Consider the following 27,888-nt stretch of genomic DNA (forward strand, 5'->3'; position numbering starts at 1 on the left):
GTACTTTAAACACACTTCCACTTTGGCTTTCTTTGAAACAAAACCACATTTCTAGTACACCTAAATTGTTAAAATAGTATTCCTCTGGTTGTTTTTCACAAAAAGCATTACCTGAGATGATCTCATAAAGAGTTCCTGAATATCTAACTCGTCCAGTAAGAGAGTCCTCCCTATGCGGTGCACGGCCATGCTCACGTGAGACTTGCTGTAGGGAATCTTCAGGAGCTTTTTTATGTTCTTAAAAAAGTTAAGAGGACAAACAGTTTAGAAGGACCTTTTTAGTATGATCTGGAATCTTTCAAACTTTAACTTCAATTTTAAAGCATAATAAACTTTATTTCCTTAAGGTCATATAAACTGTACTTTACACAAAGAGCTACCTACAAACACGTGGAAGACAGAGCTTTAAAACCAGAATCACCTACATTTTACAAGTCACCCTGTGTTAATGTAAATGACAGTCAAAGATTTATTTTCACATAATGGAATTTCATAAAATATGTACAGGTCACACTGACCCAGGCTTTTAGCATATCAGATAAAACTGACCAACTAAGGAACAATAGATTTTACTGGAGGTATCATTTCTAATTCTCAACTGGTAACATTACACAACCTAACATTATATTTGCTATTATTAAAATGCTACCATCAATGTTAATATTACCACTGTCAGCGTTTTGGGGGTTGCTCCCTCCTCTTTAAGGAAAGATGTGGTAAACAGTATTACTTTAAATAAAAAAGGTATTCAATAATCAGACAGTTGAATCTTATTTCATCACTCACTTTTCAAGACTGCAGAACAGAGCATGCTATAAATCCCCACCCAACACAAATATCTCAATTATATTTGCAATAAGGACACTTACTTCAGAGTCAGAGACAACATCTACGTCATTTCCCACTGAATCAATAAAGTCGTATGCCATTCCAAAGCTAACGGAGGAAACAAAGGCCACAAAGGTCATGTTCATGGAGGTGCAGGTATTGCTTATAACAGAATACTATATTTTATCACTGCTGGGATGCACATTTTGCACATTCGAACATCCTGAAATCAGTATGCCAATCACCAATTAAATTGGCAAGTTTTTCCTTCTTAGTGCTATATAAAATAATGGGGTGACAAAATCAATGACATCTTGGATTTAATAACATAGAGAATATATAATAATACATATAATCATATATAATCATTAGAAGCAATTAAATAGGAAATACTTAGAATAAAAACAGCAATTATTTTTATTTTTGTAGTCATGAAATCTAAAAAATATACAATAGAAAACAGTTCGAGATAATTACTCTTTTCAGGTGGGGAGATAAGCAAAATAGCAACAGGAACATTTATCAGGATTTTAGTCTCTGAGATTTTGTTCCCACTGATATAGACTAACACCCTGTAAAAAAAAATATGAGAAAAAAATGCACGTGACACCAATTCAACCAGAAGGAGGGAAAAAAGCTAAATGAGCACCCAGCTTGTGCCAGGTACCATGTGAGGCACATCTATAATTTGCAAGCCTGAAAAGCAGCTGACATCTCCATTCTTCAGTTGGTAAGTGGCAAAGAGTCCGGATACTGACCTAGTATCCTGAGTCAGGACACTGCCTCACTTCAAAGCATGCTGATGATTTACCATGTGGTCCAGGCAAGTTACTTAACCTTTCTAAGCTTCAGTTTTCCACATAAAAATCGGTTAACAGTACCAAACTCAAGAGTATTGTTGTGAAAATTAAATGAGATAAACACATAAAGTACTTAGCCCAGTGGCTGTACACAGTCAATATGATAACCATTTAAATCACCTCACATTTAATTGTGTTGTCATATAATTTATTAAGCCATTCTTCTAAAAGAAGATATGCGGGCTACTTCCAATTTTTTTCTAGTCTAAATAATGCTACAAACAAACAACATTTTGCAAATACAACATTTACCTTATGAGGCATTAGGATAATTTCCAAACTACTGGCACATAAAGTATTAATGTATTTATGGCTCCTGCTATATGTTACGTGGAAATATTTTAGGTTCAATCACTGAGAGGAAAAAAGAGAACCCGACACATTAAATGGCTTACAAGAATACAGACATTAGTACATTTTTCTCTATAAGACTCCAAGCCACTCTCAACTTTAAATACCACCGGCAAAATTTCCAGCAAGGATCAAAGTCAAGGGTGTACATCACCCAGCATGCTGGGTTTCTACATCACTGCTTTTTCAGACCAGACCATCCACCACCATTTAATGAAAACTTCCACAGGACAGATTAAGCAGTGTTAACGGTTTTCCTGTCATATGCCACCTTGATTCTCTGTATTCACATATTCAGAAGGCATGTAAATTGGCTAAAATTAAAATAGCTGATTGAATTTTAGTGGTTAAAACTCATCTTTGTTAATAACATGATGCAGATCTGGAAGACGCATATACAATTCATAGCTTCGTATTATAATACAATCCTATTATCAGGAGAAAAAAGAACTCTGAAAGTCAAATATAATATTTCTCCAAAGTGAAATCTCGGCAAGTTGAGCATTACAAATTAAACTGAAAAGCAAGTATTAGATATAAGGGGAGGGCTGAGGGACAGCTAAAAATGCCATCAATTAATATTTACCTTGAAAATGGCTTGCTTTTCTTACTATTGCCAAGAATGGTAGTTCCTGCTGGTCCTAGTCTGGCACTCTCTCGTAACCAGTTGGCAGGTGGGAGTTTCAAGTCTGTTTTCTCTTCGAGGCGAGCAAATGCCGTCCGAGGAGGGGCAGAAGAGTATTTCACCACAGCTCGGCTCTTTACTTCACTGCCTCCGAGAAATAAAGCTGATCCCTGATTGACACATTAAGTCATACTTTAACGAACACTACTAGGAATGAGAAACCTCGCCTTTATAAAAAGAAAACAAAACACCACCCACATTAGGCTTACAAGATCGTATGCTGCATGTTACGAACAGCACTTCATAAAGGCGAGCATACATTTTAACACTTACTTAATAACATGCACTCACATAATTTCAAAGAAAAAAGATGACTCAAGGAGTGTGATGGTTATGGTTATTAGCTAGGAAACAGGCCAACCAATCTTTTAAAACATTCATAGAAAATGCAGAAGCAGAAATCAAGGAATCAACAGTATCACCTTAACTAAATGCAAAACTTAAAACCTCTGTTCAGTATTAAAGGTATATTTTAATTTCAGTAATATACATCATTTAGAAAGCAGTTTGTAGTCAGGTATCTGGGCCTTTTTAAAGTAAGCGTTTAGTAATTTATCAGTTTATTACAGAAATACTCTGAACATCTAACGTCATAGAAAGTCACTGGGGGAGCCTCACAATTTTCTCTGGCACACCCACCCCCGAGCAAGCTCAGGGTCTGAGTTAACTATTCTAACCTTCTTCCAAGCAGTGCATTTTCGGCCTGGCAAACACTGTGCATCCTTCAGTCCCATCTCGGTGAGCTCCCTCTTTTCTCCCTCCAGCTTTGACAACTATGCCAATTTTGGAACTACATATTTACACCTACCCTCCCTGACAGCAGAGACCTTGTCCAACGCACCTGTCGCCGAGTGGGAAGCCAGGACTGTTTCTGATACGAATGACTTGCAAGTAAATACCTGAATACTTGGCGACAGGCACACAGACTTCCACTCCCTTTTGGGCGCTGCGGAAGTCGTGGAGAAGGCGCCAGAAGCCGCCGGGAACCGTGACATTCCTTCCGGATGGAGCAGGCCCGCAGCCCCTGGAGCCTTGCAGGTTCGGCCCCGCGGCGGACTCACCTGTGCAGAAGGTTCCTCGGAGTCTCCTTGGGACAGGAGGCTGAGCCTTCCTCGAGCAGCGGCCCCGGCCGGCGGAGCCTCAGCCCCGGCCTCCTTGGAGTCCCCCATCACCTCGGTCCAGGGGAGGGGAGGCGAGGAGAGGCTCTACCTGAGAAGCCGGGACAGGTACCCGGGCCCCGCAGCGCGGGAGAACAGCGCCAGAAACACCCCACACTCCGCACTTCCGGCCTCTGACAGGAAGAAGCGACTCCGTCTCGTTCAAATCTCGCGAGCTTTGTGCTAGAGGCCCGGCCGCCCCTCCCCCGGTAGACGCCACCTTCGCAGAGGGGGCGGGAACTGTAGTGCGCCTGCGTCTGTCAGAGTCTCTTCAGGAAGCTAACTCTCGCGTTATCTGACGACTAGGCTCCACCCCTTGCGCGCCGGTCTTTGTTGGCAAACAGGTCTCGGGGACTCGAGCTTTGGTTTTAGTCAGTGAGCCGCGGTCCTTTTCGTGGGCGGGGAGAAGCTGCTGTTGGTGTAACCAGAGACTCTTTTTATATAAAGTAGTGAAGGGTTAGCAGCCTTCCCTCCTCAGCTGTCAGGGCCCCCTCGATTTACAGACGGGCTCCCAGAGCCAGGAAGGAAGGGAGACACTCCCAGGTGAGGGGCAGTCCAGACTCGAGCCCGCCCGGACTCGGCGTCCTGTCCGCGCATCACAATGCGTGCGCGGGTCTCGCGGTCCCGAGTGTCGGAGCGGCGGGGCTCCGCGGGGAGAGCGGTGCAGACGAGGCCCTCCGCCTTTGCTGAAGGGATGGATTTCGGGGGGAGTGGCTCCCCGAAGGAGCAGAGTTTGCTTACTGACTGTCTGGCTCCAGGAGCTAGCAAAGGGCGTCCAGTGGTCCACGGACTTCTCCAGTGGTAAAATGCTCAGGAAACACCTGGGAGTCTAGTTAACATGTAGATTCTGATTCATTTGCTCTGGGAGAGGCCTGAGCTTCTGCATCTCTACCAGACACCCCCCACCCCCGGAGATGATGCCAGTGCTTTGAGTAGTAAAGAGGTAGAGAAATAGCCAAGGCCAATTTAAAGCTTTGAAGGTGCTAGGTTCTCTTATTCCCTGAGCCAACACCCATATCAAGTCAAACGTAATTAAATGCAAACACATCCTTCAAAAAAGTCTGTTTAAGTTTGCAGTAAAATACTGAACTTTTAAAAAAAATTAATTTTGCCTTTGCAGTTATTGGCTATCTCAATTTGTAATTTACATTCGACTCTGATAACGCACTAATTATCTGCATATTTAGAAGTCCTTGTGACTGTCAGCAGACTCAGCTTACAAATTGTTTTCAAGTGTCACAAAACATTCTTATGTTTAACAATGAATTTACTAGAATAGCACATTTTGTAGACACAAATCAACATGTATTGATTTTGATATTTGTAATTTTGTTTGTATTTTATACCTAGGTCTTTTTTGTTTTTTGCAAGTAATACATTATTATACATAATGGTAAAAAGTTGAACACAAATAACATTAGGAGGGTAGTTAAGTCTGTTTTTGGTACATAATACCATTAACTCGTGCAACTACTTTTCAAGAGTATTCAAGAACATTTAAATTGCACATGATATGTTAAATGTACCTATACTATAAAATTATGCACCACATTAAGTGATAAAAATTTAAAGCAAATATGTAAGAAGGTCTTAATTTTACGAATGTCTATTTCTGTGTCAATGTCCATAAAAACATCTGAGTGGTAAAATGAAGTGATTTAAAATTTATCCTTTAAATCTTTTTCTCTTTCAAATTATTCATTATTTTATAGTAAAATGTCACTTTATTAAGCTTTTCTACATATATAATTTAGCTTCTAATAGTCTTTAAATTCTGTTGTTTTGTTGTATAATTCTGTCCTTGTAAGAAGGGATTTCCTGAGGTGGCAGTAATTCTTTTTTCAGGACTCAGATATGTTGCAGTCCTCTTGAGAAGTAAGTGCCTGAACCCGTCTTGATGATGCTTAGAGAGAAAATGTGCTGGAAACAGCCTGTGAAAAGGCGGAGAAGAATGAGACAGAGAGAGCCAGAAACTCAGCAAGAAAAGGAGGTGAGCAGCAAAGGAGACATCAGTCTAGGGGAACCAGGGGCTCCCAGGATCCACTTGTGGAGGGAAACCTGAGGAGGGACCAGGTTTCCTGGGGCCTCTCACAGGGCTGGGACTAGAGAGATTTCAGTGGGTGGTCCCTGATGGCAGGAGAAACTGAGCACATCTGAATTATACAAAGTTTATATATTCTTTTTAATTTCTTTACCCTATTCAAAAATGTTTATGTGCTGTGGGTTTTTTTTTTTAAAGTTATTAATCATGTTTTTAATGTACATGATTGAAATACAAGGTATGAAAACATGGGTCATTACTTCCAGAGTTTCACATTTTAGGATACTTCTTTTTGTTCATTTTTATCTTTTCCCAGCTCTGCCTTCCCCTCCTTCCCTGCCCCCAGCTCCCAGCCCCGCTCATCATCTGTGCCCTGCTCTGCCCTGGAGGTGCAGTTGTCCTGAATCTTGTAACCAGTCAGCACACTCACGTGTTTACCTGCCTCTCCAGTGCCTGATGCTGTTAAGAAATATTTGTTGAATGAATGAACTGCTTCTCGTTTGCTGCTTCAGCAAGTGGTCCCATAAGTCTATGTATGCTGGTGCTTTTCCTCTGCCTAGAATACCTTTCCCTTCCTCACCTGGTTTATTCCTAAAGACTCATCCATCTCAGGAATCATCCCTAATAAGTCTCTCCTAACACCTCCAGCTCCTTACCCATGGAGTCCCTCTCTTTGTTGCCAGAACTTGTCTGTAGCTTTATCCTGCGCTTGCGCCTTTATAGAACAATTACCTGTTGGTATCTGCCTCCCTTGCTGATGGTGAGCTCCTCAGGGTTAATGTCCCAACTGATCATCTCAGTTTTACCAACAGCAGCGCAGCACCAGCCCATAGAACTATTTCAGCCCTTAGGCAATGCAGGTAAAATGAATGGTGCCAAGAGGCTTTTTAAATGCTTATCAAATGTTTGAGACGTAAAAACACTATTGTTGGCTCCAGGATATATATATATATATATATATATATATATATATATATATATACATATATATATATATTTTTTTTTAATCTTGCAGAACCAAAGCTAAAACTGTCTAATGAAGTATCTCCAAAATATTGCAGTGTCAATGTTATTAATTATTGAAGTTAGTGTTCCCACGGTGTGTTTCATTCTAAAACACTTTGTACGTTAGACTTTCTCCGCTTACCAAAATCCTCCCAGCACCCATGATGATTTCAGAGAAATGCTAGTCAATTCTAAATTCATTTAGTTACTCAGTGCACGCAGTGTTTTCCAAAGCAACGTGAGAAATCTTTTCAAAAACTTGTACAGTTACAGGTAAGGTAGATGTGCGCAGGGCCCTCCAGTTCCTGAACAGAAGAGGGAACACTCACGGAGCACTTAGACTGGGGCTTAGACCCTCTGTTTGCCCCCAGTCCCCTCCGTAACTAGTGCCTTAACCTACCCAGCCTCAGTTGTGTACTATGCCTGCTTGATTTCGAAAGGCCCTGATTTTCTGACTCCTGGTGCTGGACTTTGGCTGGAAGAGAGCTTGGAGATGATCGGAGCCAGTGCATCCCTCTTTAGATGAGAGCAGTGCAGTCCGGAAAGGAGAGTAGAACTGACCTGTTGAACGTCATACAAAGCTAGTTCAATAGCACAGGCAGGTCTCTGAGTACTAGTTAGTGCTGTTAGCCTTTTAAAATTTAAATTGCGAACGCCTTTTAGGGGAATTTTAATGTTTCAGAATCACCCGAGGAACTTGTTAAGTAAGCAGATTCTCCAGCCACCTCCAGATTCTAAGTCAGTTTCTCTAGGGCAGTGTGGAGGAATCCACATTTTTAGTGATTTACTAGTGACTGACAACCTTGGCCTGTAGACCACACCTTAGGACAGTGATCTCCAAACACAATCCCCTGCAGTATAGAAGAACTGTAATTTCTGTTTTGTTTTTGTTTTAATTTGAAAAGTAAAGGCAAAATTAACCCTTACTAATACTTAATATACAGGTTGGCACAGATGTCCTTCCTTGGGCCGTGGTCAGCTGGTGTATCAGTCAAGTAAGATCGGATTATGCAGCCGAAACAAATGTCAGTGACGTACAATGAGGGGTGCCAGGTAAAATCAATTACAGATAAACAGTGAAAAAAAAATTTAGAGTGAGAATTCCCAAATATTTAGCAAAGGTGTGTCCCATGTGACATTTGGGACATCCTTTCACTAGTCCAGGTAATTTTTACTCCCAGACCCAGGCTGAGGCAACCTGGATCTGGTGCCCTGCCAGTTGGAGTGGTGGTGTGACAAAGAGATTGCAGAACCATAAACCAGCTCCTAAAGTTTCTGGTCAGAAGTGACAAACATCACTGCTGCTCACTTTTTTTGGCCAAAATGATACACATGGCCAAACTTAGCATCCGGGTGGCACTGAAGACTTGCTCCCCTAAGGAGGGACATTGGGTGTCTGTGAACCATTGCGCAGTCTACCACAGCATAGGGTGGCTTGGCTACCATAAAGGCCATCTATGTGGTAAAATTTGGTGGCAAAACAAGGCCTTTTGGTGAATCTTTTCAGAGTTTTGTAATCATATAACAAAAGGGTGACCTTGGAAATCTCACACACCATGCAAAGAGCACAGATCATCTTGTGACAAAACACTTAAAAGTATCGTCAAGCTTAAAAAAACAAGTTACTATATTTTCTTTTTCTGAAAGTATTCCACATTTCCTCATCTTTTCCATGATGACAGATAACTGTCATTGGGATGCTGTAAGAGAGAGTTTCACAAAAACAAACAGACTCGATCTTTTCCTTCAAGATAATGGCAATGTTTTAATAATGAGTGAGAAAGTCTTTGGTTTTCAAATGAACTGTATCCTATGGAGAGAGCATTTTTGAAAAAAAAGATGTTTGCAAATCTTTCCAATGTTACGTGATTTTGTTGCTAAAAGTGCCATGTCGCTTATTTAAAAAAAACAAAAACTAACATCTGCACAAAACTTAGAAACTGAAATTTCTCACCTCCTTTAAAAATCTTCCAGATGGAGAGTTTTTGGATCCACCTCTTAGAATCGTTTTTTGTTTTTTTTTTGTTTTTTTTGTTTTTGTTTTTGTTTTCGTGTTTTTGATAACTTCTACTTGGCCTACTCAGAATGCTCAGACTGATCTCTTTGTCTCCAGATGATTTGTTTACCCCCAAAATGTGCCTGCACATTTCACTCTTCTCAGCTGCCAGCAGGGTTTTTCCTCTGTCTTCTATTTTATACATTCTGTTTTTAATTTTGTCCCATGACAACAGTCAACTGACCTTTCTTCCTCGTGTAAGTACAAGTAAACAAATTACACGTCAAACAACTATCTCTGAATTATTCCTTGACACCATTTAATTGGTTTGTCAAAGTAGGGTGGATGGACTTAAAAGAAGGTGGAAATTTAGCCAAATTTCAGTTAAACCTTTGTATAGTTTATGGATACAACTGGAGTGAGTAGTTTGAGTTGGTAAGCCATGTGATTCTTCCTAGTTAGTTTACTTATCTTCTGAGATATTTTAAGCGATGACAGCCGTCAAAACCAAGTTTTAAAATGTACTGAACTTAGACAGACACTTCACATTGTTATATCACAAAGTTTTCAACCAAGAGTCACAAAGAGAGACTGTTTTAATCTTTTAAAAATGTTAGCGAGAGCAGAATTAGCTTATGGTCAATAAATAAAATAAAAATCTGTAAAATATTGATTGTTTTAGACTTTAAACATTTTCTACTTTCGTGCTATGCTAACGTATTACTGCTAGTGTATTACCTACAAATAAATACATATGCATATATTGGGGCTACACGCTCAGAGTTTTTTTTCAACTAATAATGGTGTGGGATAAGAAAGTTTACAGACCACTGCTTTTAGAACCAAAAACCACATGCTAGCTACCCTTTAAGAATAGTTATCAAGTTAATGATCTATATTTTCCTTTGCACTTTAATTTCACAAGAGTAGAAAAATTTTAGTATATAAGACAATGCCAACCTTGATGTACAATTTACCAGCTTAATAGCAAGGCATTCGTGCTTACAGACATCTTATGTAGTTATTCTTGGTAAGTATTTAATTGCTGTTCTGTAGACTGATAATAACATCTAAGCAAAATACTTGAAACCATTTGGAAAGCATTTCGCCTGCATTTGAAGGAGTTCCTTTTCTAGTTACTGGATGAAGTATTTTCTTCCTCTGAGTTTCTTTTCAAATTCTTTTGCAAGCTACTAACTTTGACTTTCAGAATCCATTGCAAGAGATCGTAGGGGCAGGTTGTCTCTGCTAGGTGTTACTCCCTCAGCAGAAGCGTTCTTAGGTCTTTGGAGTTTTATCCTCCGAAGCTGATTATTACCCTAAATGAATCCTAGGAACAGTTCCCAAGTCACTAACGACTGCCCTGCAGGCACCTCGCTGGCGGCTGGATGGAGCCTTAGTGGTTCTTCCTGCTGGGCACGCACCTCAGGCTGAGGGCAAGGAGGAAAGAATTCTCATGTGAACCTTCAGGTCAGTCCTTCAGGCAGGCCTCTGCCTTTCCAGTTAAGGGCTTGGCCTTTGCAGACCCTAAGGAAGCATTTAACTATGAAGCATTTCCAAGGAAGCTTCCAGTGGTGAGAACAAAGGAAGGTGTCACTGAGTGCACAGTTGTCCCATGTCAAAACCGCCGACTGGACCTTTTTACTAAACATTTCTGTATTTGCCTTCCTGGTCCGCACTGACGAGCTCTATTTCACCTTCTCACCATGATGCAGGCACAAGGCACCCAGTAATGGAATCCATCTAAGGACAATGTTGGGCAGAATGGTAACTATTGGATGAACCATGGGTGTTATCCACCTAAAACAATGTTTTACATATTTATTTACATTTTGTTCTGTTTAGAAAATGAAGCCAGAATCCACAGATGTCATTATCCATCTGTACACTTTTGTTTACTACCCAGAAGGCAAGACTATTGCATTTTAAAAGTGTCTGGACTTTGGTTCTTTCTTATCACAAATTACTCGAGAGGCTCTGACCATTCACGGTTACCCTGAGTGGAATGCCAGTCAAAGCCTGGCTTCCCGGAGAGCTTTGAGATTTGGGTACAAAAGGCATTTTATAAACACAGAGTGGAAAAGGATCATTTATATTCATTTGCTGCTGTGGCATTTCTCTCTGGAACCTTCCTCTTGTCTGTCAACATTGTGCAAAAGGACTGGCCTCATCTACATCACAAACATCTCTCTCTTAAAGGCCTGGAAGTAGGGAAGGGGCAGCGCAGGAAGGAGCTCTCCCTTTGGAGGGTCTCGGGTTTTTTTTATCCCTAAAACTGGTTGGACATGATCATTGTGGATGTCACGAATTGTTTTGGAAAGACCAGAGTGTGCGATCAATACAGTGCTTTGTGCATCTTGGCTGCAATGAACGTGTATTCTCTGAGTGCAGTGGCTCACGGGAGAACCACAGCCGTAGGGAAGACCTTCTGAGGAGTCGTTTAAAATGGAGTGGTTCTGGGCAGAAGGTGGGCTGCACTGGCCTCCACTGTCACTGAAAGGCTTCCAGAACATTTGCCACCAGAACATCTCCTGGGACCCGTAGCAGATTCTTTCTTGCAGGGGCCCTGCTTGATATGATTTAAGAAACATCAAAGACTTTCTGTCCCAGAAGATCTCAGTTGTGACAACACACACACGGATGAGGGTTTGCCAGCTGGATTAGTTGAAGTAGAGCCTGGCTCTGAGGGCTCCCATGCTCCCTGGCATTACCCAAGAGACAGCCTGGGATGGTGTTACTTGGGTCAAAGGTCTGAGTGTGGAGGGACCATATGAATGAATGGGGGGGCGTGTCCAGATGGGAGAGCTGCTACCGGGAAGGATGGTTCCCAGAGGGAGAGAGACCCACATCCCAACTCCTCTCTCAGGCCTCTACCCAGGGTACCCTCTGAGTCTGCTGCTCCTCCTTTGCCTTCTTCTCCAAATCCTTCATCACAAAAATTTCAAATACATACCTAAGCCGAGAGCACAGCAAAACAACCCCATAGGTAGCCATCACCATCACCCACCTTGACTTATCAATCCCATCCAGTCTGCTTCCATGAACCCTCCCCTTCCTCAGATTAGTATTAAAATTAGTTCATCCTGAAACATTTTTTAAAAATTGGGGGGGGGGGATTATTAGGAATATTTATTTTTAGAGGAGGTGCTGGGTTTTAAACTGAGGACCTCACACATGCTAAGCATGCACTCTAACACTTAAGCCCTCCCCTCCCCCACCCCAAATCATTTTTAACTTAATCCTCCCTTTTGCATTCTTCCAGTTATTTTCTTCTGTCTTTTCACTGTCTTAAGTCTGCTGGATTGACTATGGAAAGACACCTTTCTCAAGAAAGCCCTAAGCCGTTCTGGGAGAGATGATGGGACTGACCAGATGGTGTATGCTTAACTCAGTTCCACCCAACAGACACTTATCCAGTCCTAGGGACAGCACTGGGTTAAGGACATCAGCAGAACAGGGCTCCTGACCTCAAGGGCCTATCGTCTAGTCTAGGGGGAGGACAAGGGCTGTAGCAAGTACCCAGTAATGGCAGGCGGACATGGCCACCGAGAGAGGAAGAATGCAGGTGTGGGGGATGCTCCAGTTTGAGACACACACACTGGGCTGGGAGGGGTGAGGGTGCAGGGAGCTCAGGAAGGGCTGGAGTCCCAGGCGTTTGGGAAGGGATTTGGAGGGCTGGGCATGGGGTGGGACGATGAAGGAAGAACACTTGGCAAAATGTGGAGGTGGGAGTAGCTGAGGCAGGTGTGGGGACAGGAGTCACCCAGTTGGCTGGAACACAGGGTTCATGAGGCTTGAGGGGAGGAATAGGGGAACGAGGGGTGGGCAGTTAATAACTAGACAATACTTATTTCTAAGTAAGGAAAACCAAAACTAGATTTTTAGAGCATGGCTATGAAAAACAAACTCCAGACCACACTTAGGAAACTGAAAGACATCAACGTGGGCTTAATGGAAGTTAGGCAGTGGGGGTCATGTAAGAAAACTCAAGGAGCTGCCTGAAATAAAGTGGACCCTGCTTCCACTAGTCAGGCAATGCATTTTTTAAAACCTATAAATGAAGCTTATTGTTATCCCACACTACATAAATTGTAAGTATAACCATAGTCTTTTTCCACTGAGTTCTGAGAAAATACAGGATTTTTTTTTTTTTGTCTCTGCCAGTGAAATTCATGGACAGAAAATTCCAAGCATTGCTTCCGTGTGACAGAGAGCAAAGAAGACTTGGCAAAATGTTCACGTTTTTTTAAATGAAACAGAATAGTAACTTGACTTTTCAAAAGAATAAGGTTTTCATTACAAATGCAGGCACACTTAAGTTGGAAAATTCAAACAGTAGCAGAATGCAAAAGGCAAGAAAATGCATTGTCCCACTATCCAAAGAACATAATTTTTAATATATTGCTGCCATATAATGATTTTGGAACGTGTTTTCAACCCTGGCTGACTTCAGTAGTTCACGCCACCCATGCCCCACCCTTTGTGCCCACCAAGTCTCGGCTTTCATATTTTTACCTCTCCGTTGACTTTAAGAGTCAATTTTCCATGAACTGAGATTTCAGATCTTGATACTAAATGAGAGAGAAAGTTGCTTCTTAGATACGCACGAAGCCAACCCTGTGCCCATTTGGGGAGTTTTGTGTGTTTTTGCAGGGTCTGGGGGAGACTATAAATGGAGGTTGCATGGCCTATGGCTAAACATCTAAAGTTATATATTAAGCCAAAAAATTATTAAATAAAATGCGTCCTATTCTCCTTCCTTGGTTAATATGCCTTCGTCACAGCCATCCCTTTGGAAACTATTGAAATGTTCTGTCTTCTGATCCTTCTAACAGATGCCCCTGGGCCATCCCTTGGGCACAGCGGGGGCGAACACCAGGTCCTTTGGGGGCTGGGCCTGGGAAGCAGGCTTGGAGCCATTAGGGCAGGCTCGCTGGAGCTCCGGGTGGGCCTGTCTCCCTGTGGGGAGGGGGTAGCCAGGGGAGAGCCAGGGCTACCCCTCTAGCCCTGATCTGAGTGAATTATTCCACATTTCTGTGTGCAGCTGGTGTGTAAACAGTTTAGTGGGGGCACACAGAAACTTTCAAATAAGTTCTCCTTAAAATGTGAACTTGCACGTCCTCATTGACGCAGTCAGGAAGGTCAGGGAGGAGGTAACTAGGCAAGATGGTGGAGAAAGGAGAATTCCAGGGAGAGGAAAAATTGTGGGCAAAGTTCTGGTATCAGAGGAGGGAGGCACTGCCAGCGTGAGGCACAGAAAAGGGGTGGTTCAGGGGGAGCTCGTGATGAGGGGTGGGTGGGCACCGACCAGGAAAGGTCTCTGCGGGCTTGTTAAGGAATTTCTCTGTATCCTCAGTGAAAGGCTTTGAACAAGGAGTCACATGGTCAGGGTAAGGGAGGCTACGCCTTCTTGAATTGGTCGAGGCTAGACATGATGGTTCTCTGGACCAGTGGGATAATGATAGAGATGCAGAAAGGCAGACAGGCTCCAGGGAGATTTAGAAAGTAAAACAGCCAGGGCTTTGGGGAGACTGGATTGGGGCAAGAGGGAAATAGGTATCAGGGTTACCTGGTTGGGTAAGTGGGATGGGTGAGCTGGGAACACTGAGACAAGATGAGGCTGGAGGGGTAGGTTATGAGTTGGCTTTGGGACATATGGGATGGCGTACCTTTGGGACACCAGGGAGGGCACTCAGCCGACAGGAGGATTTACCGCTCAGGCTGTAAAAAGAGGTCAGGGCTGCAGACTAGGGTGTGAGAGTCCGAGTCATCTCCAGAGAGGTGGTGAGTGGACCTTAACCTTTGGGTTAGAGTTAGGGTTAGGGTCCATGGATGTGATGTCTGGGAAGAGACTGACTGCTCACCTGGTAGAAATTAAACAACCCAGGATTTCTAATGCAGGTGAGAACCTTAAGAATGAAATCACACCAGCAGTGAACTAAAGTAAGAAAGAAAAAACCTTCCAGCAACCTTGCACGTGGCATTTGTCACTGTAAACAGGCTTGTCACGCACAAATCACCTGCAACAACAAAGATTGTGAATGAACTGGTCGCATCGCATGGGATCTTTCTGTACTTGTGAGTTTAAATCAGATTCTTGTTACGCGCACACCATTTTGCCGTGTGTATTTGTAAATGTATCTTGCCAGCATATTTTATGCTTCAGTTAATTTAGTTGACATCTAATTCAGTTGACATATAAAAATAAAATCAATTTTCAGACAAAATACCCATAAAATAAGTGAAATGCTGTAATAGGTTTCAAGAAATTAAAATGTAATATATTTAGGCTTCTATTCTAAAGCAATTTCATCTAGAATAGTAGGTTCTGTAGACGTAATTTTTTTCCTGAATCTCTGTCAATTACACAATAATAAATGTTGCTACTATGTATTCAGAAATGTATTGCTTGGAGTAGTTTGTCATGAAAAATGGAAATTTTTGTTTGTGTTTCCTTTAAAACGTCAAGGAACGTGAGTGTGAATACTTTGTGTGTTGACGTTCGGCTATAATTAAGCCATGACGATGATTATTACTTTGGATATAAACAGAATCAAATTTTCACTGGGCGAGTTCTTTTTTTAATTAATGTGGAGTTATGTTCTGTTTATTATCCTGTTTGCTTCTGTTTCCTGCCATTTTCCATTTGTCTGCTTGAATCCTCTTTTTTAATAGTGAGTTAGCGACTGATCATGTGCATTGATTTCAGTTTTGCTTCTAATTTACATTTTTATCCCTTTGGCTGATGTATTTGGCTTAGTCACTTTATTTTTATAAGCGGTTGTACAATTTGTTACTTTAGCTAGATGATTAAATTTGGCTTCTAAAGAAAGTTTGTTTTAGAAAATGGTCCCTGAAGTAAATCAGCATTTGGCGTTTCCAGCGTGTCAAAGGGGCTGGTCTCCTGAAGATAACTAGGAACGCAGCTCTAAAATTTTAAAAGTGGTTTAATAATTTTGAAACCTCTGACTCTATAAGAGCTGTATGTTCCAGTAGGTGGTGCAAATCGACTCCATTTCAAATGGAAATGTAATTTAAAATTGTGATATAACTATTTTCACTGTTAAAATAATATTTCAACATGTTTTCTCAACTGCAAAATTACTTTCCTCTGTTTCTAAAGGAAGCTTGATTTACTCTCTCAGTGCTCATTTTTCTCATGTTTTGTTCCACAGGTACCATTATGGTGATGATCACTGTGGCAAGGGACAGGAGAGGGAAAATTCGGGGGGATTGCAAAACCAGCGAGACCTGTTAAAACTTATAATGCAAAGACGAGTCATTTGCTTCTGTGCTTCAGTTGCAGAGTAAAATGAGCAGAATGTCAGTGTCAGTGTTGTTCTAATAGCTTTTATGCCCATGTGAGGAACTGAATGCTGTGCTTTGTCTTTTATAAAAATTGAGGGTTTTTCACTCCCAGGGATCTGATATTCTCACACTAGCACATAAAATATATCTACAAGCATATTTTCAAATTAATTTTTTCCTTTTATCACAGTAGTACGCGTGCATGAAAAGGCAGCAACGTCGGACAGTTAAGAGCAGGGACTCTGAATCCAGCCTGCCTGGGCTGGAGCCCTCCCCACCACCTCTGTTTTATTTTCTGCAAAACGTGGAACAGACACCTACCTCACAGCTAAACGAGGATTAAACGAGCTTGTACATGAAATATTTAAAGCAGGCCTGGCACACGGTCAGCACTATATGAATGGGTACACTATACTTTTAAAAGTAAAGGAGTGCATCAAGTACTCTCATGAAAAGGAGCGCTCTCTCGCTGCGTCCCTCCCGTCTCCACCTCCCCACAGCCCTTCCTGGTGGCAAGGGCTGGCAACTCCTGGCTGTTTCTCCTGTTGGTTACCAAAACTTCAAATACGATTCTTATACAGACATTTCTTTTTATCCATTTTATCCGTTTTCAAGTGTGCAACGCAGCGGCATTAAACACATCCGCAGTGTTGTGCGACCAGCACCACCATCCATCTCGAGAACTTTCTTACCTTCCCACACTGAAACTCAGTGCTCATTCAACAATAGCTCTCCACTCTCCCACCCCCGCCCCTCGTAACCTCTGTTCTGTTTTCTGTCTCTGTGAATCTGCCGCTTCTGAGTATCTCATATAAGTGGAATCACGGTATCCGTCCCTTTGTGACTGGCTTATCTCACAGAGCATCATGCCTTTGAGACTCAGCCGTGTTGCAGCAGTTGTCAGAACGTCCTTTTTAAGGCTGAATAATATTCCATTGTACGTATGTGCCACATTTTGTTTACCCATTCATCTGCTTATGGACATTTGGGTGGTTTGCACCTTTTGGCTGTTGTAACGCTGCTATGGACATGAGTGCACACAGACCTATCTGAGCCTCTCTTTTCAATTGCTTGGGGCAGCTATTTCTTGACTTATCACTTTTTTTTACATTATCTTTTAATTTTCAGACATGTGAAATCAGACAGGCTAGGACTTCATTATCACCAACTCCCTACCTTTCTATGTACACACTCCCCCCCCCACCCTAGTTTTGGTGAAACAGTGTTTTCTTTATTGTAACTTTACAACTGTCGTCAACTGCCGAGCCAGACGCCCTCTAGTCCCTTGTCTGTTTTCTGGAATACTTTTTTTTTTTTTTTTCTGGAGTTAACAGTGGCATCAATTTTATATTTGCTCAGGTTTCTGGGTACTATCATCATTATGTTTTCCTTAATGTTCTGCTACATGTTTACCAATAACAAGCTCCACTGTTCCCCACATCCCATCTCTGCTGTTCGAAGCACACCTTTCAGCAGCTTCCGGAGAAAAGGTACATGGACTATAAAACTGTTGTGTTCTTGCCCATGTTAAAAATACATCTGTTTTACCCTCCCTATTTGGGTCGGTAGTCTGGCTGGGAATAGAAACCTGGATCGAAAAATCATTATCGCTCACTATCCTATAAGGCACCCTTGTTACTGGTTTTGGCTTTCAGTGCTGCTGCTGGGAAATCTTTATGCTACTCAGATTCTTTTTTTTTCTGTTTTATTCTGAAAAATTTCAAACCTACTATAAAAAAAAACAAAACCCCCTAAAGAACAGAACAATGGACACCTGAATACTGCATTCCTTGCCTCATTATTGTTAACATTTTGTCACATCAACTTCCTCTGAGTTCATCTTTCTCTCTCGGTCAGATGGCTGTCTATCCATCCATCCATCCATCCATCCATCCATCCATCTATCTATATTTCTTTCTATCTCTCTATGCATATATTTACATATGTATCAGTTTGAGCATAATTTCCTTGCTGAATATTTGGAAGGTAATATTCCATTATGTGTCCATCCTAAATACTTGAGCATAGCTCTTCTCAGAATAAGGACACTCAGTGGTTTTGCATAATACTAGCATCACAGGCAGGTAGGTATTCAGCTCTGATGAGATAAAAGCCAGTATAGGAGCTGTATCTGAATTCCCCAACAGTCTCAAATCATCCTTTATAGCTCCCTTTCTTCTTTTTCTTTCTGTTTTTTTTCTTTTCTTCTTTTTCTGATCCAGGATCAAAGGGGCTCAGGAGAAGGAAAATTCAAGGATGTTGGGTAAGTTCCTCCTTTTAAAATGTGGTATCTACATTTCCAAGGGAGGTTGGTCAGTGCAGATGACCACAGGGAGGAGATGGATGGGCCTCCAACACTGGATTATCCAGGTGAGTTGTCCCTGATGCCATGTTTCTGGAATGAGGAGGTGGGGCAGTCTGGGCAGAGCCAGGCGGCCTCTACACAGAAAGGGGTGGTGGGCTTCAGTCAGATCCAGTGAGGGGCTGTGCTCTGAGCGGGCTTGAGCTGCCTCTCTGCTTAAGCCCTCCCGGCCCCAGCTCCAGCCCCAGCCTTGGCCCTGTCCTCTGCCGCCCTCTGCAAGTCAGGCTTCAGCGGGAAACAGACCTCGCCCCAGAGGCTTCGTGAAAGCCTCCAGTGAAGGTACCACCCATGGAGGTGTGGGCAGCTGGAGGGCCCACAGGGGACAAGACAAGGCTTTGTCACCACCCCAAGGGACTGCAGGGATAAACGAGGGAGGGAGTGAGAACTAGTACCGAGGAGGAAGGGGAGGGAAGCAGAGGTTTCTAGAGAGATGGCGCCAGAGCAGGGAGGAAGCAGGAGATACCCCGGGTTTTCTCTACTTTCTCTGAGCCCACGTCCTGGCACTCAAACCAGCCAGGAAGCCAGAGGGCAAAGGAGCCCAGAGGATGCCTCCTGGGCAGGTGAGGGAAAGGTGGAGAATGGACCAGGGAAGGAGGGCAGGTAGAGAACCCCTGCACACATCCCTTCCTAAACCGCCTGTGTCGTCGCCCATGCTCTGTAGTGACCGCAGCCTGAAAAGCAGCTGCTGGGAGACGCTGTCCCCTGAATGCAGCCTCGTCTTGGGATGTGCCCAGACCCCGCCATGCACCCCAGATCTGGCAGAGAGGCTTGCGTACAGCCACGCTCAGAATGAGCTTGGAAACTTCTCCCAAGGCCAAATGGAAATGGCTTTTGGATTACCCACCATTTGGCTGGATTATCTGCACCATTGCCTCCGTCCATTACTGAGGACAGCCAGGAGGGGTCTGGACTGTCCTTGGTGTTCCAGGATGACCTTGTGGAGAGCTGATTACAGTCTGTGTGCGGAACAAGAAGACACCTACTGTCATTTTTTTGCCTCACTCCGGTTCAGCGAAGCCTGATCTTTCGCCTGTGGCTGGAACCCACATTGAAGAGCCTGTCACTGCTGGTGCTGCTTCTTGGAAGACCCCAGTTCAGACTGAAGCAAGGCTTCCCGTTAGCAGAGCGGTATGGACTTCAGACCAGCCTTTGCGCTCCCCGGGCTCCCCGGGTGGTGCATGGGGGCCCCCTCCTGCACCACGCTGCTCCTCACCCTCATCCCACCTGCACGCCACCTAGCTGCACTCCCCACCTCCACGTCCTAAGGAGAACAGATGCCAACACAGCTGAGGGGATCTCACGTCCAAGCAGAGAAAGAGAATGAAAGGCAGAATGTGAGGTCAGGGCCTGGGAGAAGCCCGGAGAAGCCGCCTTTGGGAATTAGGATGGCTTCTTGCTGGGCTTTTCAGGTTGGCACGGAGAACACCTGCCTCTGCCACAGCCTCATTTACATCCCAAAGCCCCGACTCTGGGGACAGACTCCCAGAGCCACAGAGCCGGTCCCCAGCTCTGGTCCTGCCCGCCTCTGATTTCCAAGGCCTCCTCCTCCTCCTGCCCTCACCACCACTGAGTTCCCACGGGCATCCTGACAAAATGCATGTACTTTGGGGAACCAGTAATATGTAGTAAAAACAGCTCACGTTTATTTACAGCTCACTAGGGGTCACACAATTTTTTGCGCATTTTACCTGTATCAGTGTCTTCAATCCTTACAATAACCTAAAGCAGTAGGTACCCATTTTAATATCTCCATTTTACAGATGAGAAAACTGATACACAGAGCACTTAAGTAACTTGCTCAAGATCACACACCGAGGAAGTGGCCGTGCTGGGGTGACACTGGCTGGTCACCTCCCGGCTGCACTGGCATTCACTGGGCAACACTGTCTTCAGAGGCCGTCCTGGGCAGGTTTTCCCGGGGTTTTTGCCACTGCTCATGTATTTCTAAGTGTTGGAATTCTGTCCTGCTGGCCAGAGAAATATTGAGAATCCTGAGAACTACAAGAAATATTGAGGATTAGCATCTAGGTGTTTTTCCTTTGAAGCATGACTTAGAGTACAGACAACCGGTAACTCCAGATGTACTTTTAAAACTTTCATTTTACTCCACTGGGTTGGGTTAGAAGAGATTGGCAGTTTTTTCAGACCAAACGGTCCAACTGCACTCAAATCCAGAAAACCTGGTCAACAAAGATGCAGGATGAAGATACCCATTTTCTTAACAGAAAAATACATAATTTTACATTAATGATACTGATGTGGCGATTACTAAGGGAATAAATTACAGAAGGAACTTATCAAGTCTGTGCAATGAAACTGAGTGGGTGGGCCTTCTGCCACTTGTTCTTCCTAAGCTTTTGAGATAACTCCCTCATCCTGCCTGCGTAACCCCAAACGGAGAGACTGGGCCCTGTGGGTGACACATGAGCAGGTCTTGTTAACGAGAAGGAAGCCACACTTAGAACGAGAAGTGGTCACTTTCTCTTTGGGGTGTGCATCCGGGGCTGCCTGTGCCACCTGGAGGGAAAGCTGAAATTATGGGAGGAGTGGTGGGACCGTCAGGGAGGTCTTGGGATTTGTCAGAAGAAGTCCTTTCCAGGGAGAGGCAGGTGGCGTTTGGGAGAGTGGATGAGTAGGCTGGGATTGGGATCAGGTCCATGCAGGGACCATGGGGACCAGGGAGTTGGAATTTCCCCCTTCCCTCCCTTTCCCCCATTGAGGTTCCTCCTACTATTATCATTCCTGGGGAGAGTCCATATCCAGAGGCCCTGACCTGCAGAAGATAAGGCTGGCAGAGGATGGGACATGCTCAGCCGTGGTGGACACCAGGGGATTGACTGGGAACAAGGACGAGGAGGAGGCAAGGGGAGGGCCCAGTCTGGGCAGCAGGCTCCCAGGCTTTGAAGACATTAGCCAGGCCTCATGCAGGGCTCCCTGACCCAGAAGGCATAGATTCTGCTCTTTCTTTCCCATCACCTTCCAGGGGCCCTGTTTTCTTTCTTTCATCTCCCCATCAGCCCCTCTCTCAATCCTCATTCCCTTTCCACAGCAAGAAGGAGACTTCAGTGGCTTACGCACTGACAACTTCAGGGCTATTGCCAATGTCAGGTACAGGTTTAACCTGTGTGACCAGGACCCACATTCCCTCAGCCCCTCTGGGCATGTCTTCTCTAGGAGTTGGTCTTATTCTTGAGGGACTAAGGTGGAAAGGTGTCTCCAGAGATGCCAGCCCACATGCTTTCGGGTTCAAATCTGTCAGGTAAGACTGAGATTCTTTCTTTGCTCTAGAGCTGAAGTTACTTTGCTCTGATTGGCCTGGTTTTGTCACATGTCCATTCCAGCAACAAACATTATTGCCCGGAGAGTGTGATGCTCTGATTGGCTAGTGCCAGAGCGAAGGGCAGAATCAGCACCACCTAAACCATGTGGAGTGATGGTGGGGATGGGGCAGAAATAGGGGTGGTTGCTGGAAAAGTGGGGGATGCTGGCTGCTGGAGAGGCGAGCCCCAATGTCTGCTGTCCCCCCAGTTCCTCCTACCCCAATCCCTCATAACTACCCCATTAAATTGAAATCTGGTCCTTAAGACTGAACCCTGGCCTTAATCACTTGGCCAATGCCCTTGGGGCCTGCCTTAACCCCTGTCAAGTGGAAGAATCTGTCAGGGGGTCTATTAACTGCAAAAATCAACACTGGATATTAAAGAAGTCATGGCAAAAGCTTTTCAATAACGGAGAGGGGGTGTATCCCAATTTGACATGATCTACCTTTTTTTTTGGATCCGATTTCTAAGGATGGAAACTTTGAAAATTTCAGATCGTATTTAAAGGAGCCCATGAAGACATTTTAGCATGTCTTCTGCTTGAAGACCTCAGCAGGGCTACTGCTGGAACTTAGAACTTTGTTATTCCTTATTGTTTGACTTCAAGGTCTACCTCTTAAAAGTCTGGGTTAAGGCCAAGCATCATGCCTCTGCAGACTTTAAGCTTTGTATGATTTTACTTTCCATGACACAAAGCTCATTAAAGTGGATTCCACTAGAGCTGTTGGGAGAACTTTGCCTGCCACAAGGGTGGCGTGAAATGTTTCTCTGAAAATATGGACACATTCCTCTTTCAAACCATGGGCCCTCTAGAGTACAAACCACTGATAATTCACTGTAGTACCTTCACCTAATGTAATGTGGAGGGTTGCCAGCAAAACACTTTTCTGGAACATAAGCAAATCCATGATTTGACCATAGCCAGTCTAGCGCTCTCTGCTCTTAGCAGACCGTCACTGATTCTATATGTTTTATAGCTTAATTTACATGTCCTTCGCCTTGTCTGGGACTTGAACTCTTGCAAAAAACATTGATCACACATTGCTTGCTTGCTATGCCTCCTTTTAAAAATTCTTTTGATTTTGTTTCTGACCACAATAGCAATACATGCTCATTATGGAAATTTGGAAAAGCCCAATGAAGAAAAGAAAAAAGAAACTCAAGTAATTCTAAACTTTTGGTATAACCTTTCATTTTCCATGAATACATACAAACATATATATTGCACACTGACAACTTCAGGGGTATTGCCAGTTTCAGGTACAGGTTTAACCTGTGTGACCAGGACCCACATTCCCTCAGCAAATATATATATATTTGCAGAAGAGGATCATTCTATAGAGGTATTAACCTTTTTTACTGTATAACGCAATGTAAACATTTTTCTGTGACATTCTTCGGTTTTTCATGACTGCATTGGGTTCAACTTTACATTATTTTAATCTTTTTTCTCTAGCAAGTAGAGTAATTAGGATACTTAGGGATACATCTTGGGGCAAATATATGGGTATTTTCTTGGAGTAAATTCTCAGAAGTAGAAATGCTGGATTGTAAATATGGATATTTTTAAGGCTTTGGGGGCACTATTGCAACCAAATTACTCTTTATTGCCAAAAGTAATTTCTTAATTCTTGGTCCTGATGCCAGTCCTGGCAGCACCGTTGGACAGTATTTAAAGTGCTCCTGGCTGCCCAGTGGGGCATATGTTGCCAAGAGCTGACCTTTGTAGATGACTCTTTCTGCTACAGTGGTCCTTTGTTCCTTACAGATGAACTGGTCTTTAAGGGTTCGATGCTTCCCATGGCTTCTCGTTCAAATGTCTCTTTTAGAATTGATGGTGAATGCCATCTCCAGCTTGAGATCAGGGTTGTTCCGGGGACAGCGCTGTGCTGTCTGTGGCTCAGTCACTCAGCTTTCATTCTTGTGAATTTCCCGTGGAACCGATCCTCTCAATTCCTCCTCAAGGAGGATCTGTAGGTAAGGGCCCTCACCTGAGAGTAAGACCTTCTCTCTAGAGCCCAACTTCCTGAGGCTTTGCCACTGGGAACTGTTTCACCCGCAGGGATTATTTTGCCTTAGACAACACCCTGCTCTCCAGGGAAGGCCGTGGGGATCTTCCTGGGACTTGAACTGAGGTGTTTCAGAAAGGCAGTTTTTTAAACCTGGGACTGTTCTTTGTGGTCTTTTCAGATGCTAGCAACCATTGGCCAGAGTAGGAGATGCTCGGTGGAACGTGTCCAGGCTCTCCCTGCACAAGTCACAGCTGCTCTGGCCAATGGGAAATGAGAGCTAATTTGCTCTAAGGGCCCTAATTGGCTGATGGTGTGATTCTGTGCCTACTATTTTAAGGCTGTGTTTCTGGCCCCAGCTTGGCAGGCTTGCTTGAGACATCTGGCAACAATGATCAGAATGCCTCTTTTTTTCAAGGAGGCTCACAATTGATTCATCTGTGGACTCAGAGGAAAGGCTCGTTTAGTAGAGCCAACATGTTTCAAAGAGAAGTGTATTTTCATTAACTAGCCTCAAAGCAGTAATTATATGTTCAGAGAACACAGTAAAAATTTATTTCTAAATATTTGGCAGTGAAAGGTTGAAGGCAGTGTGTGTGTACGTGTGACTGCGTGTGCGTGTGCGTGCACGAGTCCAACATGTTGCATGTGTTTTAAATGAACCCAGCATCTTCCCCTCTAAAGAAAAGCAGGAAGTACAATTGTAGGCTTTGAAATTTAATTTTTAGCAGCAGGATGTGTTTCTAAATACTGCTAATAGATCAAAAGGAAAATGTGTGGCTAAAGGCTTTAAAATTGTCATCAAAGCAATTATGAAGCAAATGAGGTGCCTTTAATTTTTTTTTTTAAAGGATGGTGGTGTCTGAACACAGAAAACCAAATTTCAACCAAGGATCAAAAGCAACGGTGATGTCTTTGCATGCAATGCAGCTGAACTTGGATGCTCCCCGATCTGATTCACAGTTTATAATCACAGTTATCACAAAACCATTAAAAGCCTATTAACTTGAATTCCCACAATTCCTTGAGGGCAAGGGCGAAGAGAGAGCAAAATAACTTTGAATGTAAATGTAACACCACGTTGGAAAGGAGAGAATCTCTTTTAATTATGCCAGCGGAGGAAGATGTCTTGTGGATGCAACCGCCCTAGCAGATGGCTGCTGTAAGAATACAACACGGAATCTTAGGAGGCTCGGGACGTTGTGAAAATGGGTTCTCTGTGGAGCGACCGGCGAAGTGTCCGCCTGTCCCAGACCTCTTTCTGGGAGGAGGGAGAGGAGATGGCTGGTTAAAATGTGTTAACTGCTGGGTGGGTTGGCTGGACAAACACTATGCAGTGTCCGATCGAATCAGCCTGAAAAGAATCCTCAGTCCCGTTTGGCAGAAGCAAAAGCCCAACAAATACCCAAGCCATTGTCTTGTGAGAAATTTGATTTCATGTTTTTCCACCCTTCAGGCCTGCACTGACATTTCCCCTAACAATGCTGTTATGTGCTGTACAGCGAGACAGTGCAGTCAATAAGCTGTCCTGAGATCTCAGATAAAAACGGAGTGCTCTTGTCACGCTGCAGAATGGCGCGAGGTCTCACGCAGCCGGGAGCTGTGTGCACACCAGTGACAGTCTCTCCCCAGGTCTCGGAGTCCGCGCTGGCGAGAGACACGCCTCCGCCCTGGGATGCTGGCTCTACATGGTCCTCGCTCAGGTGTGTGCCCGTGGCCAGCCAGACCTGGTCCTCACCCCACCTTCATAAAGGAACGTTGGAATCGCCCGAGGAAGGAAAGCGCTTTCTCTCTGCCGTCTCCAGCCCTGGTTCTGCGATAACTAATTCCAGTCAATCCACGCTCACCTAAAATGAGCTCTTCCTGCATGAATTACCCACATTCACTGCCCGGCTTGATCTCGTTCCCACAATGGATGAAGCAAATGGCTCGGTCCAGAGGGAGCGGGTTATTGACTAAGTGCTTAATTAGGCGCACAGCCCTGATGTGGTCATTCTCCTACCGTCAGAGCGACTGGACCGTGGCGCAGCGGAACCGTGAATTTGGTTTCCTCTCATTTGCCTGAGCCACAGTTGAATCAATGGGGCAGCAATCTAAATTAAACATTAAGACAACCACACTGCAGCAGGTTTATGTAACTGTGCAAAGAAACAGCATGTGTCTCGGGGCCCTCCAGGGGAAAACATTCTCCACTTCCCTACTTCCGTAACAGGCACACCGAAGGTCGGTGTGGTCCCTTAGAAAGATTTTAAGCGCCAGAGGGAAAACCTCCTAGGTAAATATGATGTAAACTCAGCCTCCTACTTCGGTTTCCAAATCTTTAAAAGTCTAAACGGACAGTGGTCACTGGCCAAGGATTAGGCTGCAGCACTTATCTGTGGGCACGAGGTCAAATGCACCCACAGGTGCCCTGAATCCACTGACAGGGGCCTCGTGGTTCTCCGGGGTGGTGCCTCTCACACTTTACGTGCACACGGGTCACCCAGGAGTCTTGTTAAAAATGAAGATCTGATTCAGTAGGTCTAGGGGTAGCTTAAGACTGCATTTCCAATAAACTCTCAAGAGACGCTCAGGCTTCTGGTCCAAGGAGCTCTCCTGGAGCAGTGAGGCCTTGGAGGTGCGGAGGTTCCTTACCTCACAGCCAACTTAGGGGGAGGGAGGGACAAAGGGAGGGAGTAAAAGACCCTGCGCAGAAGTCAGCATCGCAAGACTTGATGCTGTGTGTCCATTTCCTCTTTGCCTTTTCCGGGCACCCCCAGTAGGCAGAAATACCCTGAAATGTGAAGACAGAGCAGAGCAGGAAAGGACAAATTGGGGGCCATCCACACGATTAACTGACTTGATGAACCTTGGATCCCTGTCGAGCTGGAGAAAGCGGGGCCCAGCCAGGGCTCAGCCCACAGCTGTCCTTTACGACTTTGTCTTATTGTTATCTTTGTAACAAGGCTCTTTTATGAGCTCACAATTTCCTGCCAAGTTGATGAAATCTCCATTATGTTTTATGGCAGACAATAAGAGGCTGCAGGCGATTTTAAAAGGCCTACAGGTCTCCGTTCGGAGACCCTGCCTCCTTGGCTCCCCTCCCCGCGAGGGGCAGAGATGAACTTTCCATCACGTTCCAAAACACTGTTCATTTTCTCTTCAGCTGAAAAATATCTATTTATTTGGCTGTTTTGCTTTATGATTCTGGAGGCTGGCACTTTCCATCCCAGTGCTCTCTGTTTTGAACCACACTTGTAATTACTGCTGTCTTTTATTCTGTGTCTTCGGAGGACTGTCCCATTCAAACTGCGAGAGGACAAAAGCAGCTGTCTTTCCAGGGGGCGAAAACAATAGCGTGGAGTCTTCACGGAAACCTCAACAAACACAGAAATGCAGAAGTGGGAACAGGAATGACAAACGCAACCCATGGAGAAACGGAGAGCAAACTAAATATTTCTGCCTGTCTTTTTCAAAATTTGGAGAAAGAATGAACTCAGCACGCCTGCTGCCCCTTAAAGGGTGAGTCTTATTTCTAAGGTGCTTTTCCTAAAAAAGCCAAAGCTGTCAACTAGCGTTTTGCTGTTGTTGCCTGTTCTCCACGGCTGGTCGAGGTCACAGAGGGCTAGGTGCCTGTCCACCGGTCTCGGACAGCCTGAGGCCTTGAGTGACCCGCCTCCTGCTCTCAATCTATCATCTCCAACCTGTGCTGTCCTCTGGTCCTTTCTGGGTCCTGAGTGAGTCAAGCTCCACCCAGCCTCAGGGCCTCTGATGGGCTCTCCATCCTCCTGGCATGTGCACCCCTCTCCCCTTGGCTCATTGAAGTCATGCTTCATTTCATTTCTTCATCACCTTCCCAGTCACCCTTAGATTCACACAGGTCCCTCTGTCATGTGGTCTCGAGCGCCCCCTACCTCTCACAATTATAACCAATCATTTGTCTGTCTTCCCAGAAGACAGCCAGCTACATGGGGTCAGCAACAGTAC

General features: G+C 44.2%; 2 protein-coding genes across 18 annotated transcripts in view; one reads left to right on the forward strand and one right to left on the reverse strand.

Annotated features, from left to right (window-relative positions):
• EDRF1 (erythroid differentiation regulatory factor 1) overlaps nt 1–4,027 on the reverse strand; it is a 35,672-nt gene extending 31,645 nt beyond the window's left edge. For all 4 annotated transcript variants that reach the window (XM_010952752.3, XM_010952744.3, XM_010952735.3 and 1 more), the window contains exons 1-4: nt 3,786–4,027; nt 2,626–2,834; nt 870–936; nt 112–237 (exon numbers count right to left, since the gene is read on the reverse strand). In XM_010952752.3, the coding sequence (XP_010951054.2) occupies nt 112–237; nt 870–936; nt 2,626–2,834; nt 3,786–3,893 (510 nt within the window). In that variant the 5' untranslated portion in view covers nt 3,894–4,027. The remainder of the gene's footprint in view (nt 1–111; nt 238–869; nt 937–2,625; nt 2,835–3,785) is intronic.
• Nucleotides 4,028–4,197: 170 nt separating this feature from the next.
• The window catches only part of TEX36 (testis expressed 36), a 38,760-nt gene continuing 15,069 nt past the window's right edge, over nt 4,198–27,888 (forward strand). For 2 of the 14 annotated variants that reach the window (XR_012510057.1, XR_012510060.1), the window contains exons 1-5: nt 4,198–4,424; nt 5,727–5,871; nt 14,825–17,721; nt 18,454–23,890; nt 24,774–27,423. The gene's annotated coding sequence lies outside the window, so the exon portion shown is untranslated. Of the gene's footprint in view, nt 4,425–5,726; nt 5,872–6,238; nt 6,888–14,824; nt 17,722–18,453; nt 23,891–24,773; nt 27,424–27,888 lie in introns of those variants that run through there. The other 12 variants (XR_012510059.1, XR_012510063.1, XR_012510056.1 and 9 more) reach the window with 12 other exon arrangements.

The sequence above is a fragment of the Camelus bactrianus genome, chromosome 11 (genome assembly GCF_048773025.1).
Source record: "Camelus bactrianus isolate YW-2024 breed Bactrian camel chromosome 11, ASM4877302v1, whole genome shotgun sequence".
Lineage (NCBI taxonomy): Eukaryota > Metazoa > Chordata > Mammalia > Artiodactyla > Camelidae > Camelus > Camelus bactrianus.